The 17,541-nt window shown below is 52.1% G+C and overlaps 6 protein-coding genes across 6 annotated transcripts; 1 reads left to right on the top strand and 5 right to left on the bottom strand.

The window, feature by feature from the left end:
- Positions 1–168: 168 nt before the first annotated feature.
- Positions 169–511, bottom strand: PODANS_4_3655 (uncharacterized protein; the record flags this gene model as incomplete). The annotated part of the gene is made up of 2 exons (XM_001905759.1): positions 169–225; positions 278–511. 2 exons carry the CDS (start codon positions 509–511, stop codon positions 169–171), a joined length of 291 nt encoding a protein of 96 aa, XP_001905794.1.
- A 1,200-nt stretch (positions 512–1,711) lies between these two features.
- PODANS_4_3660 (uncharacterized protein) lies at positions 1,712–3,025 on the bottom strand (the record flags this gene model as incomplete). The annotated part of the gene is made up of 1 exon (XM_001905758.1): positions 1,712–3,025. The coding sequence occupies one exon, from the start codon at positions 3,023–3,025 to the stop codon at positions 1,712–1,714; it is 1,314 nt and encodes a 437-aa protein (XP_001905793.1).
- Positions 3,026–5,431: 2,406 nt separating this feature from the next.
- On the top strand, positions 5,432–6,925 carry PODANS_4_3670 (uncharacterized protein; the record flags this gene model as incomplete). Its single annotated transcript, XM_001905757.1, has 1 exon — positions 5,432–6,925. One exon carries the CDS (start codon positions 5,432–5,434, stop codon positions 6,923–6,925), a length of 1,494 nt encoding a protein of 497 aa, XP_001905792.1.
- Positions 6,926–8,181: 1,256 nt separating this feature from the next.
- Positions 8,182–9,741, bottom strand: PODANS_4_3680 (uncharacterized protein; the record flags this gene model as incomplete). Its single annotated transcript, XM_001905756.1, has 5 exons — positions 8,182–8,270; positions 8,335–8,551; positions 8,607–8,770; positions 8,849–8,954; positions 9,061–9,741. Coding segments are annotated over 5 exons (1,257 nt in total), but the record flags the coding sequence as incomplete, so codon positions are not given.
- Positions 9,742–11,154: 1,413 nt separating this feature from the next.
- PODANS_4_3690 (uncharacterized protein) lies at positions 11,155–12,985 on the bottom strand (the record flags this gene model as incomplete). The annotated part of the gene is made up of 2 exons (XM_001905755.1): positions 11,155–11,887; positions 11,940–12,985. The coding sequence occupies 2 exons, from the start codon at positions 12,983–12,985 to the stop codon at positions 11,155–11,157; spliced, it is 1,779 nt and encodes a 592-aa protein (XP_001905790.1).
- Positions 12,986–14,490: 1,505 nt separating this feature from the next.
- Positions 14,491–16,324, bottom strand: PODANS_4_3700 (uncharacterized protein; the record flags this gene model as incomplete). Its single annotated transcript, XM_001905754.1, has 2 exons — positions 14,491–15,488; positions 15,553–16,324. Coding segments are annotated over 2 exons (1,770 nt in total), but the record flags the coding sequence as incomplete, so codon positions are not given.
- Between the last annotated feature and the right edge of the window lie 1,217 nt (positions 16,325–17,541).

Below are 17,541 nucleotides of genomic sequence, written 5' to 3'. Positions count from 1 at the left end.
AGGTTGGGTAGATATACTGAGGGCTTCTTCTTTGATATTTCTCTCTGTTTGACATGTCATTGATTCTCGCCGTTGACTACGCAAGCTCAAATCTAATCATTATCTAGATTCTAGGTGGTTAATAAGGGTTTTTTCTCGCAAAGCCGACAGCTCGTTACATCTCACACCTCACACATCCATCTCGGCCCAGGACTGGATCCACCCCCTGTTGCTGGCCTCATACAACTTCATCTCGACCTCGTCCTCGCCCCGAAGGAACCTGTTGGGCTGGACAAACTTCCATCTGGGTCTCGGTTTCGAACTCACCCTCGACGGCACAAAGAGGCTCGTATAAGTCCTTGCGAGCTGAGAAATTTGGAGCGCAGCGCCAGATATGCAAGTGCAAGAGGTAGCGGCCCGGAGCGGGTTTACCGTGCGAGGCGAACTTGGTGAGGTCGAGGTGGATGGTGACGGTTGAGTCCTCCTCCGTGTTGTGGGAGATGCGGATGACGCCGCCTCCATCTTGAAGCATGTGCTTGAGGATGGACAAGTGGGCCTACGAAATACGAGTTAGATTTGTAGGGGGGTTCCCGGGGATCAAGGTGTGTATAGCTAGGTACCCGGTGGTGGGCCTGGCCCCAAGCCTGGTTTTTGGGCAATGTCTCAAGAGCTTGGAGGGGCCATCAACCCCGATGTTGAGGTAGGTGACATATAAGACTACGTGAAGGGTGCAACAGGTTATTGGGTTGCCATCCTCAACCAGCTTCCGGATTCGAGTATTCTCCGGCCCGATTGAGTGCTTTTCCATGATGTCGGAAACCTTGGCAATCTCCTCTTGTGAAATGAGCCGGTCGCCAGGATAGTAGAGAAGCCAGTCTCCTCAGTGCCCAAGATGAAGTAGAACGACGATGGGCTCTCGGGGACGTGATGCGATCTGTTTGTTCTACGAAGGGCCCTGGGCGGGGTCGAGTGTTGCAAACGGAATGCAGGCCAGCCGGCGGAAAAAAAGAAGCGCCACTGACCGGTGGTCATTGGACATTTTGTCAGGTGTCAGGACGGAACTGGCAAGGATAACATATATATTCGTGTTATTAGATAAGATACCTTATGCTTCAGGCCAACCGTCTCTCTAAGGTAGCTACCTAGTAGGTAACTACCTAGCAGCTAAGTACCTTAGGCTTCCAATTAAACAGGATAGTGTGTCCCCGCCTGCTCCTTCCTTCTGATTTCGACATCAGGCTCCATTCGCCCCGCTACCCATGTGAGCTCAAATTGTCATCAGTCTTTCTCTGTTTCGGTTGCGAATTTTGTCTCGCTGCAACTTGCTGGGGCGGATCAGCAGACGACAGCAACAATACCATATTGCCGTGTTGTCGAACCATCTGAGCTTTTGTCCCCTCGTTTCCAAGCCCGCCATTGGGGTGAAGCGCATACAATGTCTCAAGCGCCGAGCTCTTGCGAACTTGAGCACCAAGACGACGAGTCGCAATCACGGTCATGATGAAGAATATCAGAGCGAGGCCAAGCTGCAAAACGATGAGGGTCAACCACACCCAGCGCACCTGCACAAATGTTTGCATCTCAAGGACAGTGCCAACCACCGGGAAAGCATTATCCGCCCCATCGGTCGAATTGATATCAGATCTGATAGAGCGAAGGCTGGAAAAGCTTTGTCAACCAGTTTGATACCTCAACAGGCTATCTGTCTGAAGGAACAGAGGAGGCTCGTCACTTACCCATTGGTTATGCTTACCGCCAAATTGGTGGCCACATTTTGCAGCCTCTGTCGTTGGATTTCGGTATCCCAGGTCTGCAACCGGTTTTCGACTGTTCCAAAGTCATCGGTTCTGTATCCGTATACGGCATCAGCAAGCGTTGGGGTTGCGACATTTCCCACCAGAATCTTCACCGCACCACCATCCCAGGCCCAGATACCAGCTGAATCATGGGTGATGGCCTGGCCCAGGAGTGTCAAACTCCGCACATCTGCGGTAAAGTTTGAACCCTGAGCTGTCGGAAGGCTGCCCTTGAGTGTGAGCACCCCTTGGTTGGGGTTTCTCCCGTCCTGCTGACACTGTGTCTTCTGTGCCCCTCCACTGACCAGTCTTGGTGTCGTACAGTTGATTGCTATCACACCGTGGTCTGAAGGCCCAACCACGTCATGCGACGACAGAGTCACTGTGCGTGCAGTTCCATTGTCAACACGGACCGAGTATCTGTTGACGCAGGCGTAGTAAACCATCTCGAAGGCCTGCCAGTTCCAAGGGTTCGAGCTTGTTGAGTTGCCGTGAGTGTATGTGACGTTGCCGGCGTTAGACCACACAACCTTGTATCCGGCCACCCATGCAGCGGCAAGGGTCTTATCTTCGGCGAAGGCAATAGATCGAACGAGACGCGAGCTGTACAATGTGAAGGACACTGGGGCAACGAAGTACTCGTCTTCCTCATCAAGGAAGGACACATTGTAGGCCAGGGTTCCGTTAAGCAGGAGGGGGTTCTTGTCAATCGTATTATCCCAAGTTGTCCAGTCACGGGAGGTAGAAAAGGGGACTTGCCCGACCCGTATTCGATCCGTAATGTTGGCTACCTTGGAACAAAGCGACAAGCTTTCAAATTCAGGGAATTCACAGGTTCCGCTGGGGCATACCGGAACCACCTCACTGATCAGTGAACCTGACGGATGCACAAGGCCGGCCGAAACAAAGCTGGTGATGTCGAGCGATCGTGGCCCAGCCAGACCAACACGGCTGCGATAGTTCTGGACAGCCGGAATGGTAGCGTTTGGGGTGTCCGGGCCTGGGGGTAGAGATACCAAACGACTTGGATACTCGATGAGAAGCTGGGTGACAGGCGTTGTGACAATGCCCACAATGGATATCACCGCACCAACCACAGCTAACTGTCTTCCTTTGAGCAACCTCAGCAGCAAGACCGACCCGAAGACGCCACGACTCGCCTTATCAAAAACATCGAAATCGGTTATGGGATGCTCTTGATCGAACCAATTCCACTTCCACTGGCTGATACACTCCACCACGGGGCTCATGAAAGCTGCTTTAGCTAGGGTGGTGAAGAAGGCAAGAAAGGTGTTGAGGGTGATGTGGAATGAAAGCTTGGGAAGTGGGTGATTGTCATATGTCTTCAGGACACTGATGATGACTGGGGGTATGTTGTAAGCATTTGCACTGTGACCATTCTGGAGTTGTACCCACTGAAGAGAGATCCAAGACTGACCACTAGACAGAGAAGCTCAAATATCCAGACTTTTACGAGTTCACCTCGAGGTCTTGGTGGGCAACCGGTGAATTGGTCCTCTGCACCGAGATGATCCTGACTGGCGGGCTGATGAGTAACAGTGCCCGTCTTCTTCTCATCGAGGGATGTCCCCATGGATTCTTGGGATGGAGATAATTCCGGGGAAGCCTGGGCCTGAAATTCTGCGGTTTCCATGATTTGTCGGTCTTTATTGAATATCCGGCAGGAGCAGGTTTAGAATGCCAATATGGCGAAATCAACACACGAGTTGAGCATCCCTGCAGAGGTGGATTTAAAACCTGAAAGCCGTTGGTCTCTTTATGCATCACATATCTCGAATCACATAAACTTGGCGTCAAGCATACTCGAGTGCGGGTAACTAAAGTGGCCTCGAACTGCCTCACAAGGCGCACTTAGTATCCTGGATCCAGCCCCAATCAATTTATATTGCAGCTGCAATGCTTGTGAGTGTGGAGCTTGGTCGCCGGATGTTTGACCCAGCTGTCCCACAGACGGCTATAGTGTTCGGAAAGAGATAACAGGCCGGTATCTCGATACAACCACGGGCCACTGGCATTGGTCGAGATATGTACGAGACGCAGCACCCCAGATCGTCAAACCTGATAAGCACGCCACCCACAGTCGTGGTTTCTTCCCAGCTTTTCGATCTACCGGCATGTTTTAATTACGACAAGGCATATTGACATTCCGTGTCGGGACCGCGTTGTAACGACCCCATTGCTTTTATCTGTCAAGATCAACCTATGGGGGGATGGGTGACCTTGGTGACAGGCCTACATACCTACTTAGGCGATGGTTGCACCACAGGTAGCCTCTTAACCAAGATTGGGTAGGTATGATTATGCCCACTAGGCCAGGCAGGCGCTCTAAATTCTAGAGGCAATCACGAGACCTAAGTATATACGTATAAACATGACCCTGGTACGCCTTATTAGCTGTGTTCATACGCCGCAAACCCTCTCTGTCAGGTCCCATTAACACTTACCTCCGTGTTAACCTTACACATCGGCCTTTTCTGGGACTGCGGTATCGTCATCGCATCTATCCGAAAGACCTGCAGAAATGCTCGCTATCACCCGTCATGCCGCGTACGCGGCGATTGTTCTGGCACTAATTCTGCCCAGCGCCCTTGCCACCTTGACCACAACAACGGCCACTCCAGCTACCCAGACGCAGAGGCAACCCAACTTTCCCGGGAATCCGTACGGCGTGTATCGTCCTCGTGACTGTGTGGCAAACTCGAGCTACACCTGCGCAGAGACATGCTCTTGGAGAGGAGACTGGAGAGGTATCGACCCCGATGCTGCCTGGTTGCGATGCACCATCTACACAGATCAGGTGAAATGGCCAAGAAAAGCCACCATCTGTGAGGACTACAGAGAGTGCTGCGCCAAGAGTCCCTCCTGCAGTCGAATAACACCCGGGTGCATGAGGTTGATAATCTGCGAATTCCACTTTTTCGCTCCGATGTGCTCTTCCACTTCGGTGTATCAGTGGCTGCCGACACGGAGTCAGACATGGACGGAGTTTGGGGAGGGTGTCACGACCGCTTCGATTGATAGATTTGGGGGTGGTGTTGTGGGCACTGATGGTGGTAATGGTGGTGTGTCTCGGAGCGTGTTTCTGAGTGCTGGATATCGGAGCTTCAAGACGTCTACGACTGCGTCCACTACATCTACGGGGAGGAAGAGCGGCCCACCAGGGATTGGTGTAGCTCAGGAGACATTGCTGCAGGGAGCTCAACCGTTGTGGAACCCGAATTCCAGAAGGCAAGATGTCTATGCAATTTATTACGACAACTGTTCTCGCCTACCGACCTCGGGAGCAGCAGATTCTTAGGCCATACTATCTCTGTTGACCCGGTATCAAAGATTCACCACACTGAGAATACCCTTCTTACTCTGAGGTATCTGCATACACTGTGCCCAAGAAAGAATACCTGTACCAGCTAAGCGTTGCCGCTATGACTTACCCAATAACGGTGTTGTTTTGCGGTGAGTGATCAAGACTGGAACATAAATATCTTTACAGAAGGGTGAAGATTTTGAAACTGTTTATCACGTCAAAATACAGATTACAATGCAGATCCAGAACTTCCAGGTCTCAATCTTGGAGAGGCCAAGCTTTCAGAATTCACAGACCATACCACGTTATCGCAAACACTTGAACGATTGCAATGTTGTCTTGTATTTGCTACCTTCTCCCTATTCTTGCGTCAATAATACGCAAATTGCTTGTCTGTCTGCTTTACTTTGTCGAACTTCAAAAGAGAGGTCGACCCACCGCGTTGCCCTTCACCAAGCTTCAGCCAAGACAACTCACCTGTCTGCACCTCCTTCAAAAAGTCAATTTTTCCAACTTGTCGGCTGGTTGCACTCATATCATGGCATCAAGAAGTTCGGAACCAAGAGGCCTGAACTGCCTCCCTGTTGAGATTTGGCTCATGATTTATCGTTCTATATGGAAACCAGCATCGGTCGGCTTCGACCCACACGGGTCGAGAAGGGCAACCGATCGCAGGTACGGAGGAGAATCACCCGTTACCCTCAGCATCAACATTGAAGCACGGAAGGAGACTTTGAGATATTATCAGGCATTCTCGTACCTATACAGTGGCGATCTTGGCTTCCCAAGACTTTTTCAAGGCTGGATCAACCCATACATTGACACTCTGCATATCACCAGGATTGCAGTCACGTTCATGAAGTCATTGCAGTTCCATACTCTCCGGGAACCCCTCCTTTTGGTCATCGTTGAACCTCCAGACTATCCTACCACAGGCATGTATCTGTCCACTTTCGAGGGCCTTCGTTCAAGATGTTACCCCGAGCTCTCCTCACTTGTCAAGGTGATGGACTTCCTGACTACACAGGGACGGTACCGTGTCTGCAGGACGACCATCGAACAGACACTTGCCCTTATCAAGTGGGAAAACGCCGGGTTTCAAGCAGCCATCGGGGGCCACCGTGAAGAAACCCGGACATCCCGCCTGCACCCTGACGATGTCGACATCAACGGCATCTGTCGGACTTGGGAATGGCAGTATGACCCCTCGTCCAGCCATCTGATTACAAGCCCACGGTCATCCACTATATCTCCAGAAGATGCAGCCTACCTACCAAATCCCAACCTCCAATCGAACCTGCGTCTTCCCGCGGCGGTATCCCACTTTTTTGACGGCCATGCCTCAGACCATTTCAGACAACACTGTGTAGTGGTTTTTGACAATGACCCTCCCACATCGATTCAACACAACAAAGAAGAACGGTGGGCATTTATCAAGGTTATTCCTTGGTTGAAGGAATTTTCGCATGAGGAAGTGGTCAATTTGGCGTTTGATAACATGTTCCATTTCAGACCCGTGGATGGAAGCCCACCGCCGGGTCAGAGTGGCTCATTCGAGGAGGCCATAGACATGTTTCAGCCCCCTCCCTCAAGGTTTGGGCCAGTTAGACGTGGACAGTTCCCCGCTAGCGGTAAGGTGGTACATGGGGTTTGCGCACCTGACTTTTGCTTTCCACCTGGGGAAGCCGGACGGGAACTGGAAGATGATGAGGGGATGGAAGACTGTCACTTTGAGAAGAACATGAGTTACTTTCAGGGCCGGGACGGGTTCGTACACACGGTAGAGGGGATGTGGCATGAGGTTTTGAAGGAGGACGAAGAGTAGTCGGTCAATGTTGATACTTGTGTGGTACCTAGATTTCAGGGTCTACATTAATTTGCGAGAGGAATGTGTAGATGGTGGTTGATAACTTGCTATACTACAGTCTATATGGGAATCTTCAAGTAAGTCTGGTATCGTTATAAATACCTAGTAACATGCTTGTGGATCGTGGTGTTTGCATTGTACTTTTGATGTGGTAGTGGTGGTGGTGGTGGTGATAGTGGTAGCTTCTAGCCCTGGGCAAATGGACAGGGTCATATATGGGGATGCACAGGAAGTGAAAGGGGGGTGCACAAATAGGATTTGATTGCACCCCTACCGACGAGAAACTCGTGCAGCGGGTAGTTGCAACTACAAGATCCTGAAACAGCCCACGAGAGTACCGATCTTCGGTTTGCATCTACTGTATTGACATCTGCCCCTCTCTCGACCAGTAAGTAGCCTTGCCAACTTTGAACTCAACCCGGAAACATGAATTGCGATTCGCAAAAGTGGTGTAAGCGAATCACCATTCCGTTCATCGACGGGGGCACCAGCATCGAGCAAAGCTTCCAGTACATACAGTCTCTACTCCGGTATAAGCGATCCTAGTTGCAATAGGCGAGACAGAACCGATTCGTTGCCGAAAGGTCCGCTAGTATGCTGCAGAATTCCGTCCACTTTGGCACCGTGTTCGGCCAATAGTCGTATCATCTCCGGTTGTAGGTGAGGAGTACCGCTGTAATTCCGTCTTCGCGTCGATGGTTGACATCTACACCGGTGTTCAACACCAACTTTACCGGCTCCGGTTGCACCCTGAGGCAGTAGCGGGCGACAACATGAAGCTGTTGCCAATCATGGACGTGTCAGAGACGCAATCTGGCAGACAAGAGGGGAAATAAGCGAAGCTAAAAAAAAGAACATACCAGAGTGCTACCATGCTCGCCGATGTTATAAAGCTCGGCGCCAGCTTCAAGGAGTAACTTGATTTACTCGAAGTGGAGGGCCTCTTCCTCACCAACACAAAGATTAGAAGCTGTTCCATAAACAGGTGTTTGTCCCATTTTGTTCTGCTAAAGCTAGCCAGTTCCCTCGTTGAGAGAGTCATTACCATGGGCGTCTCTTGACTTCAACATCATCTCCACCAGTTGAAGAAGCCCGGTATTGACGGCCACTGTCAACGCGCCAGGAGAGGATTTAGACCAGCAATAAGCTTCGTACCATACTGGATAGTTATTCTGGACCTGTAGCAAATCGCACTGACCGTTTGCAGCAAGGCTTCATCCATCTCCGACTTTGTCTATATCGGCCGCCTTTTCGATCAAGTCGAGTATCAAGTGCGCCCAAAGGTAAGTCCGATGCGGGACACTGAGGAGCCGGTTCAGAAGGAAGTATTTCTCATTGTCTTCGAGGTCCAAAGAGTGAAGCGATACTTTGCACTCTGGCTCGAATGAAGATGTTGATCTCGTCTGATATCTTCTGGATCTCCTCCTGACTTTCACCACGTAGGTGGATTACAGAGGAACCCGGGCTGTCCCTGAGCTGGAACTCCCGTCGAATGGCCTGAAGCGGTCGACTAGTCAGAATGAAGCTTAAATCGGGCATGCTCCGGTTTTGTTCAGGCGCATGAGCTCTTGAAGCCCTCAGGATCTGTTTACAGTTTGCTTTTAGTGGCGGCCGGGAGGCAATCTGGGTTCGACAATACTAAGTAGAGCTGATGTAATACACAACTCAGCGCGCTGTTCATTGTCTTTTGATCCTCAACATCGTCTTTGAAAAGAAAGTAACAGGTTTTTCGAGCCGTGGTGGTTGGAATGACATCCTCCACCAGATGTTTGGCCAGGACTGATTTCCCACACCCAGGGTCCGCTGATACCCAGAGTGTTCGAAACGCCCCCCTTTCCCACTGGCAAGATAATTAATGCTGGATAAACCACTCACAGGTACCCTGGACCACATCGGGATTACGATTCTTGCGGTCTAGATATGGTGTTGTAAACAGCACGTCCAACAGGCCGTGAGCCTCAGCCGGGAAATTGCCCGCTTTTCTCGACTTCCCGAGGCTCTAAATCTCTTGGGACCTCTTGAATGCCTAGAGAATTCATCAGCTACGAACTCTTTTTTGGAGGTGAATGTTGATGTTCACATGTGTCCCAGACTCTCAAAAACGACTTTGCGACGGCGGTTGCGGTCGCAGCTGCATATCCCTGAGATTGTTTGTTCTTGTGACGATGCGCGTAGTCACAGATGCCTTTGATGACCAAGCAGTTGGGAAAGGTCTCCCACACCCCAGCACCTTCCATCTCAAATGCAATGATGCCATCTCGCTCCACAATCTCATCACGATCCTTTCCCAACCTCATCACCGTGTCCCCAGAACCTACGCGTCCAATGTGAATGATAGAGCCACTCTGATAATCCAACCTTCGGCGAATCACAGTCTCGGTTTCATTGCAGCCGAGCTGTTGACAAGTCATCTCAATCGACCGCATACAGACTCCATCATCACCTGCACACTCTTCACATTTCTCTTCACCGCGATTCTTGTGCAGGTAGTCCGATCTGAAAAGAGAATCCCAACGCGTACCAGGATAACCAGAAGACCAGATTTTCCCTTTCAAGACCTCAAGATTGCTGGCAACATCTGTCTGCAGCAGCTCCCATGCCTGTTCTGTCCGCAACTTCACCAGTACTCCCCGTATTTCCACGCCTGGTTCCAGGAGCTTCGTCTCCGGCACGAACCGACCGACAAGCTTTCTCCCCAAGTCATGCTGCAGTATCCCGTCGCTGATGGCCACATCTCCAAGTAGCTGTTCCTGTTCCTGCGGCCGACTTTTGCCTCCAAGCAACGGTAGAGGGCAAGGTGATATCAAATGTTGCAGTGACAGCTGTTGCCTCAACAGGGGAGGGCACAAATAATTGCAACCCCGAATTCATGTCTTCAGGCCAGGTATCCCTTTTCGAGGGCTGCCTCCAAGGCTCTCCAGCATGCCGAAAGACCTTGACCCCAAACATGCCTGGAGCTTCCATCCTGAGCGTCTGAATGATGAAGTTGCTTGGGAAGAAAGTCGGCTAGGGTCGGGAGCTATACGTGAATGGCAGTCCTGAGAAGGTGGTGACTGTCAAGCACGCACCAGACATTGGCTTTGGACACTGAATATGCGAGGTTTCGATCTTCCAGATACTTGGCGAGGTAGGTACATTTGATGTCGGGATTATATGGTAAGAAAGAGGGGCCAGGCAAACTTTCTGGCACACACCCCCCCTGACCCCTTTCCCACTGACATCGGGTCGGGACAGAACAGGAAGGGTCGGCAATATCTTTGATTGGATCACCAGACCCAAAGCAGAACATCTGCACAAACATTCACACAACCACTTCTATGCACCTCTACCCAATCCCACCAATGGTTTTACCCATTCAATACGGGACTGTCAAGAAAAGCAAAGGTTCTGGGCTTTCCAATGCGCTACTTGAGGTTTTATTGTATAGACAGGCACTGTTGAAGCTATCTGTCACGGGGAAACATGGGGGAGGTTTTGAGTTATGGATCAAAACAAATGGAGATTGTTACTTTAGTTGAGGTCTCAAAGGGAGAGTCGAAGACAAACCTGTTTTATCTTTTTAAATTGCAACTCCATCTTTGGTCCACGACGTGGTTGTTCTGGATCATCCTTGGGATGGGAGGTAGTATTAGAATGTATGAGGGCGTGATTGTTGCAAGCTATCTTGCATGAGCTACAGTGTGCACTGTAGCTCATGCACAGGAAAAGTCCAAAATGACTCGAAAATGAAAGCATCCCGACATTCTCTCAGTCTCGGCTTGACAATTCGCCTACTAGATATGCCTCAAAAGATAACCAACACACCTCAAAAGATAGTTGACAGGTATTAGACAAACTTACACCACCACGAAAAAATATCTTCCACCGATACCCCAAATCAAAATATGCTATTTGCATTGGCAGGTACTCGCTTTCAGACATCAGAAGTGTGACAGAGCACTCCAAGATTATCTCCTACCTATCCAAACGGTCACTTCACCTAAATGCAAAAAAGACGGTCCAACCTGACGCGGAGCAAGACTGTAAAAACCAAGTCCCAAAAATAAATCATTCATACATCATAGATCTCATCACAAGACCACTCTATCAAAATGACAACGCGGTCCCACCAAAAGGTCCCAAACAACCCCTTACCCTGTCTATATACTATCAATCAACACCCGCCCCTTTCCATCAGCACCACCCCCTCACTCCTCTTTCTCCCGTTCCTCATCCTCCTCCCCCTCCTCAACCTCAACCCCCCAATCCCTCAACCCCTCTCCCCTAACCCAGCTGATCCCCTTCCTCCAGCTCCCCTCTTTAATCGCCCTCGCATCCCTCTCATACACAACACCAGTGAGCATCAACGCCGCAACAAAAACCCACACATCACCCCCCTTCATCGCCCTCCACCACCTCCTCTTCACTCCCACCTTCCAGAAGCTTTCGACACTAGCCTTGGCGCTATACAAGAAGATCTGTCTGCTTCCTTGTCTCCCCTGCTCGATAATCGCCCAGAGACCAGCCAGGAACCCACCGAGGAACATCCGTTGAGTGGGCAGGAAAGTCCGTGGGAACCAGCTCTGGAAGAAGCAGATGCTTGACCAGGCGGTGGCAACGGCGCCGGTGAGGAAGGTCGACATCCGGAGAGCGTTGGACACAAGGGTCTGGATGGTGGAGACGGGGAAGTGATAAAAGGACTTCATCTTGGGGAGCATCAGGACAGAGTAGACCAGCAAAAGGATGCGGGTGAGTGGTGGGAAGGAGCGGAGCCAGAAGGTGAGGAATGTGCGTGTGCAAGATGGGTCGGAGGGGTGAAGTGTCGCACAAGAAAGCGACGTGATAAGGGGATGGGCGCCCGAGGTCAGAGGCGCGATGGCGGAGAGCCCAGGGGGGAGGGTGTCCTCTTTGCCTGGGAAGAGGGTTGGCGAGATAAACGCCCTGAAAACGTGTCAGCACCATGTCTTCACCATATCTAGAATGCAAAGCTTACGGCCAGCTCAACTTCGCCATCCTCGCAATCCCGTCCACCACCACCTCAGTTGTAGGCCACTGCATTCCCGCCGGGAAATCCTCTGGCTTGGGATGCAAATACGTCAACGAAAATCTCTCCACCACATTCCCGAACCCATTCGGGAAACACTCCCTATCAAACACCGCCGCATGCAACAACTGCCCAAACGCCAACGGCTGCAACATCCAACTCCCCCACCACCAAGGCCTCTCCCTCATCTTCCCCTTCCCGCCCAACCCCGTCTTCTCCCACCCCCAAACCATCCCATTCTCCTCTGCGCAATTCCACCCCCACTCCACAGCCTTAAACCCCAAAAACAAAGCAATCGTCACCCTCAACTGCTCCGCCGGATAAACCCCCAACGCCAACCCCGCCAAACTCGCCCCAACAGCCGGCGCGTACGGACTCGTCAGCGTGCTCGCCGTCTTCGGATTCCGCTTCCTAAACGGCGCAGCACTCGGCTCCAGCAGCTGCACCCTCAACCTCGTAAAAAACCTAAACAACACCCTATACAGAAACAAAATCGTGCTCAAACTCAACCCCAACCTCAGAGTAGGACTATTGTGCAACCTCCCCTGCTTATCCTTCCCTCCCCCATCCCCCTTCTTCCCCAACAACCTCGTCTGCGCCAACCCCCAAAGCTTCATCACCGCCCCGGTGGCCATAAACACCCTGATGGAATGCCTGATGGCCTTTGCATTGTAATCATCCGCCCCTTGTGCTGTCGGCGGAGCGACATCCATCCCTTTGATCGATCCCTGTCTCTTATCCCCCTGCCCACCAATAGACCCCGTCCTCCCCTGCTGCTGTGGCATTTGCTGAGGCCCATCCATCATATTCCTCACCTTCTCCACCGTCGGCGCTCGCCGCTTCAGCGCTCGGGATTTCGAAATGACATATTTGTGCAAGAGGGCGTATTCGCGAGCGGAGATGGTGTATCGGAGCGCGTTGCGGAGGATGGGGTCGGAGGACGGCGAGCTGTTTGCCGTCGTGGCACCGGCGGCGCTCGAGGGCGAGGCCGCCATTGTGACGATCTTGCAAATTCAGTTGTCGGGTCGATATGAAAAAGTATTGCAAAGCAAAAACGCCGTGATATGTTGAGAATTAGACGTTCAAGTTCGGGTGTAGGTTCTCGGTTGATCCGGAAAACAGTACGCTGAAGATGAATGGATATGTGGGCGGTAGGTAGGTAGGTAGGTAGGTAGGTAGGTATATGCACGTCAGACCAGCCCAGCCCGTCAGGTACCAGACCTCAGTCAAGTGTCAGCTGTAATTTTAACTCGGCGCGCGGCGCGGGGCGCGTCTTTTGTTCCGCGCGGAAAGGCTGATAACAAATAAACAAGACAGCCAGCAAAGAGTCAAAACTCAAATAAAAACAACTTCTCAATCGGTTGGCAGACGTATCGCGGTAATCTGAAAAGCCCAACACAGCTGTCGTTGATGATGAAAGAGGGGGGACAATGGAGAGTCTCCATCAAGATCTACGAGCTACGGGGAACTCCTCCTTTACACGTGCCAAAAAAGCCGAGGTCTTCCTGTTCCCCATGCACGAAACCCACTTGGCATTAATGCACGGGCCAGAAGACAGGGGTCTGCCCCACACTCTGCTCGAGTCCCATTCCCCACTTTCAAAATCTTGGGGCTCAATGCCGTCATCCAATGCCTCCCCTTTTTTTGCTGTCATTGCCCGAAGCACATGTCACCACAGACGGACCGGATTTTGTTTACGGACTCAAATGCTCCCGAGTTGTCACGTCCCGCCAAACTCCATTTTTACGCTGCAAGATGAAATACAGAAAAAGTCCCAACTACGTCAAAGAGCTACCTGAAGCAAACTGTGTTGCTCGCCAGCCCAGTCTGTCCATATTCATGTTTCGTGACCCCGACCGACCAGCCCAACTCTTTTTCAGATTCCTGGAATACCCACCCCCCAATCTTCCTCCAAGGCGAATATCTTGAACCCCTACTCCCACTAACCCATCGACCATGACTCCATAATGCCACGCTGAAAAAAAAACAAAAGACATTAAAAGTGATCAGAGAGAGAGAGAGAGAGACCGCCAGGTGATGACAACCGACTGCCTCTCTCCAGCTCAGGCCTTTTCTACTGTTTACATGTTTTCATCGAAAGAAAGACTCCGAAACCGCTGGACATCGTCCAGGGACATCTGGTGGCAGTATCGAACCAGCATAGCAATCCCGATTCCGATAACCCCAGATCTTGATGCCAGACCCTCCAAGTCAGGGAAAAGGCCGTGCCAAGATGCCGTGAGCAAAAGACGAGAGGCAAAAGACCCGTTCATAAGCTGCACCTTCTGCCTTCTAACCAGCCGGGCAAAACATATGCCCAAATTTTGTGTAAACCATATAACGCCAAACGCAATGCAGTTCCCAAGTGTCAATATGAACACGTGGATCACCCAATGATGCCGAGTTTGTTGCTTGTAAACTCGAAAAAGAGGACCGTATCCCGCCCACCATCATAATATCGTAAAACGGTGTCGCCTTGGTGTTGTTCACCGCCAGACTACTAGACGTCGCTACCTTCAGGACCAAGACTCCAGGTGCGAATAAGGAATGGCACGTCACCGATAAAAGTCTCTTCCTTGAAGCCCAAGCTATTGTGCCAAAAGTCGGCCAAATTAACCACAGGAACAGGCTCCGGCTGAGACGCGATCCGCTCTTGATAGACACGCACTTGCATGTCGGTGCTTTCCAATAACTCCCATCGTCGCTTCTCCCGCGCCGCCCGAACCGCATCAATAATCCGCAAACGAGGTCCCGGCGGAAGAGGCCCGGCGTTGGAGCAGAGATTGGGGTGCTCCAGGACATGCTTGAGCAGGTCAAATGGAAGGTTCAGCAATATCCTAGAAAAGAGACCATTGACCTGAGCGGGTGTGAATGGACTGCCGGGATAGAGCTGATCGACGTCAAATCCTTCTTCTGCCAGATCTCCGAACCGGATCTTAGACAGCCTCGGGTTGGCAGCAACACGCGACGACACGTGTGCATTAGGCGGATTTGGTCTGTAAGACGCCGACTGGTTGGCACGAGGGAGCCGAGAAAACCCACAGTCTCCCGCGTTCTCGTCCACATCAAAGCTCTGGGGAAGATGATAGATTATCCAGTTCAGAGTGCTGTCGAGGAACACATCGTGGGTCAAGCTGGGTCCCAGAGCCATGTTGTGCGAAACGAACCAAGCGGCGATACTGATCGTCTCCCACCCAAGCAATCTCCTTGCGCAGTCCGAAGCGATAGCCCGAATCCGAGGACACAGCAACATCTGACCGGCAGCCCAGTAGCTAAGGGCGGTTTTGAGCTCGTCTTTGGCACTCCAGTGGCGTAATTGGCTCGGTAGGTTGCCGGCCGCAATATCCCAACCATATAGCGCACGGAGGCAATGCCAAAACACGTCCGGCCGAATCCATTCATCACGAACCTCTAATTTCAAGACACCGCCGGCCTGGACACCATCCTCTCCAATCTTCTCAGCAAGCATTGGACTGCGACCAAGCATAAGCCGATGCGCTGGCGTTCGAATGGCAGTGTTCAGTCGGCTGCAGTCGGGGTGATCCTGGAAGATGTGGCTGACTGGGACATTCACGTCTAGAGGTACAATCACTGTACGAGTTGTCGCCCAGCGCAGCCCTAATGTAAGGCGACATCGAGTTCATATGGTGTGCTAATGCAGCCGCGGCCTCGGGGCTCATACCCCCGGTAGGATGATAGGGTCCAGAGCCGTTGATTGTGGGTTGAACACCATTGGTGGTAGGCTGAGGACCACGAATTCCTCCCTGGCCGCCGTTGACCGGGCCAGCGCCGCTCATGGTCGGATGAGTGCCGCTCATAGTGGGATGAGTGCCGTTCATGGTTGGATGAGTGCCGTTCATGGTTGGATGAGTGCCGTTCATGATTGGATGAGTGCCGCTCATGGTCGAATGCTGGTTGTAGATGTGATCTCCAATTTGGGAAGATTGTGAGCCGTGGTAGCTATGGGGAGTAGGTGGCCCGTGATGCTTTATGACAGTCGGCGGATAAGAATCTACTGTCGGTGATACCAACAAGGGACGGCCGTAGGCGTCAACAGCGGTGACTGGGAGAGCGGCAGACGGTGGGTATGGCACGATTCCAGGAGGGGGGAAACCGTAGCCACCCGAATGAGGGACAGGGGAGGAGGCGTTAGACTCGTGATGAGCAAACACCAAGCTTCCGTTACTGGGGCGAGGATGGTGGAAAACTGGCGGATTCGCAATGGCCGGGTGTGGGGCGGGGAGAGGAAGCTCAGGGGCTGGTGTTCTCGCCGGCTGCTCAAATGCGGGGTTGTGATGACTGGAAGGAGGAGGGGCACCCGATACAAACGGTTGCTCTGTAGGCTCGGAACAGATGGTGGAAGAATCTGTGCGCACTCTGGGTTAGCATAGCTCACTATTCTATAGTGCAACTGGAGTAAAAGAGGTCATTGTCGCAAGATTTCGCTTGTGGGGTAGGAGGCAGACACGCCGTAGACCAAAACCCACACGCTGCAAGTCAACAAGCCAATGGAGGACGGCCGTGGACACCATTCTTTTGGGGAAGGGGAACCATTTCGCTTATAACAGTCGATAGCGTCAATCAGAAAAAGATACACGTACCTGGAGTATTGCTATTCGATGCGGTAGTAGATGATGTAGACGTAGCGACGTGAATGGTGGCAGCGGACGGTGTGGTAGCCTCATGATCGCCGGGATTCTTCTTCTCGGGGCTGGCAGGTCGGGTAGAAGGCTCGTCAACCTTTTGGGTAGACGGGGAAGGTGTGGCTGGCTGATTCGGGAGCCGCTTCACATAGCTGAGAGGGAGAACAGGGACAACGGGAACAACGTGGGAAGAAGCTTTCCGGGTAGAAGGCTTCTCAGCAGTGCCATTGGAAGGCGCCATTATGGGCGGCGGGTTGTATTCTGAGATCGCTACGGTGAGTCGCTGCCGTGGAGGAGGTGAACGCCGAAGGATTCTGGCGAGGACGTGGTTGGTAGGCGGTAGGTGGTGGAGCTTCAAGTCGGACGACGGCGAAGGTCAGGAAGGCCTGATTACTTGGCAGCCATCAAAGATAGTACCTGGGGTTTGAGTTGGGTGCAACACGCTGCCTGGCTCTCTGTTTGCCATGTCAGGTGAGGGTTCACACACACACACACAGAGAGAGAGAGAGGGGGGGGGGGGGGCGGTAGAGAGGATGAGAAAGGGGCATACCATGCGATTGCTGCGGAGAGCGGCAGCGAACGTGGAGGATGGTGGTCGAAGCGGTTTGCTGTTGCCAGTGATGATGCGGGCAACGTTGAGAGAGTCGCTGGTCGCAGGAGGTGGGAGCAGCAGCCAGAGAAAAAATATTATAATGGGGGTTTTGATTGGTTGGTTGTCCGGTGGCACTCCACTTTTGGCCCCGGCTCGGGTCTTGGACTCTTTTGGCCTCAAGCTCCAGAGGTTGTTTGATGAAGCCAGTCCGGCGCACTGTAAGAGGTTTCTTTCCTACGATGAAGCTCTCCGTTCAGACATCTCCGAGCTGACGGCATCAGAAGGCGACCCGGAGTACGTATGTGTAAACGCTAGA

The sequence above is a fragment of the Podospora anserina genome, chromosome 4 (assembly GCF_000226545.1).
Source record: "Podospora anserina S mat+ genomic DNA chromosome 4, supercontig 4".
Lineage (NCBI taxonomy): Eukaryota > Fungi > Ascomycota > Sordariomycetes > Sordariales > Podosporaceae > Podospora > Podospora anserina.
Note: the sequence above shows the minus strand (reverse complement) of the source record. Positions and strands in the feature narration are given on the sequence as shown.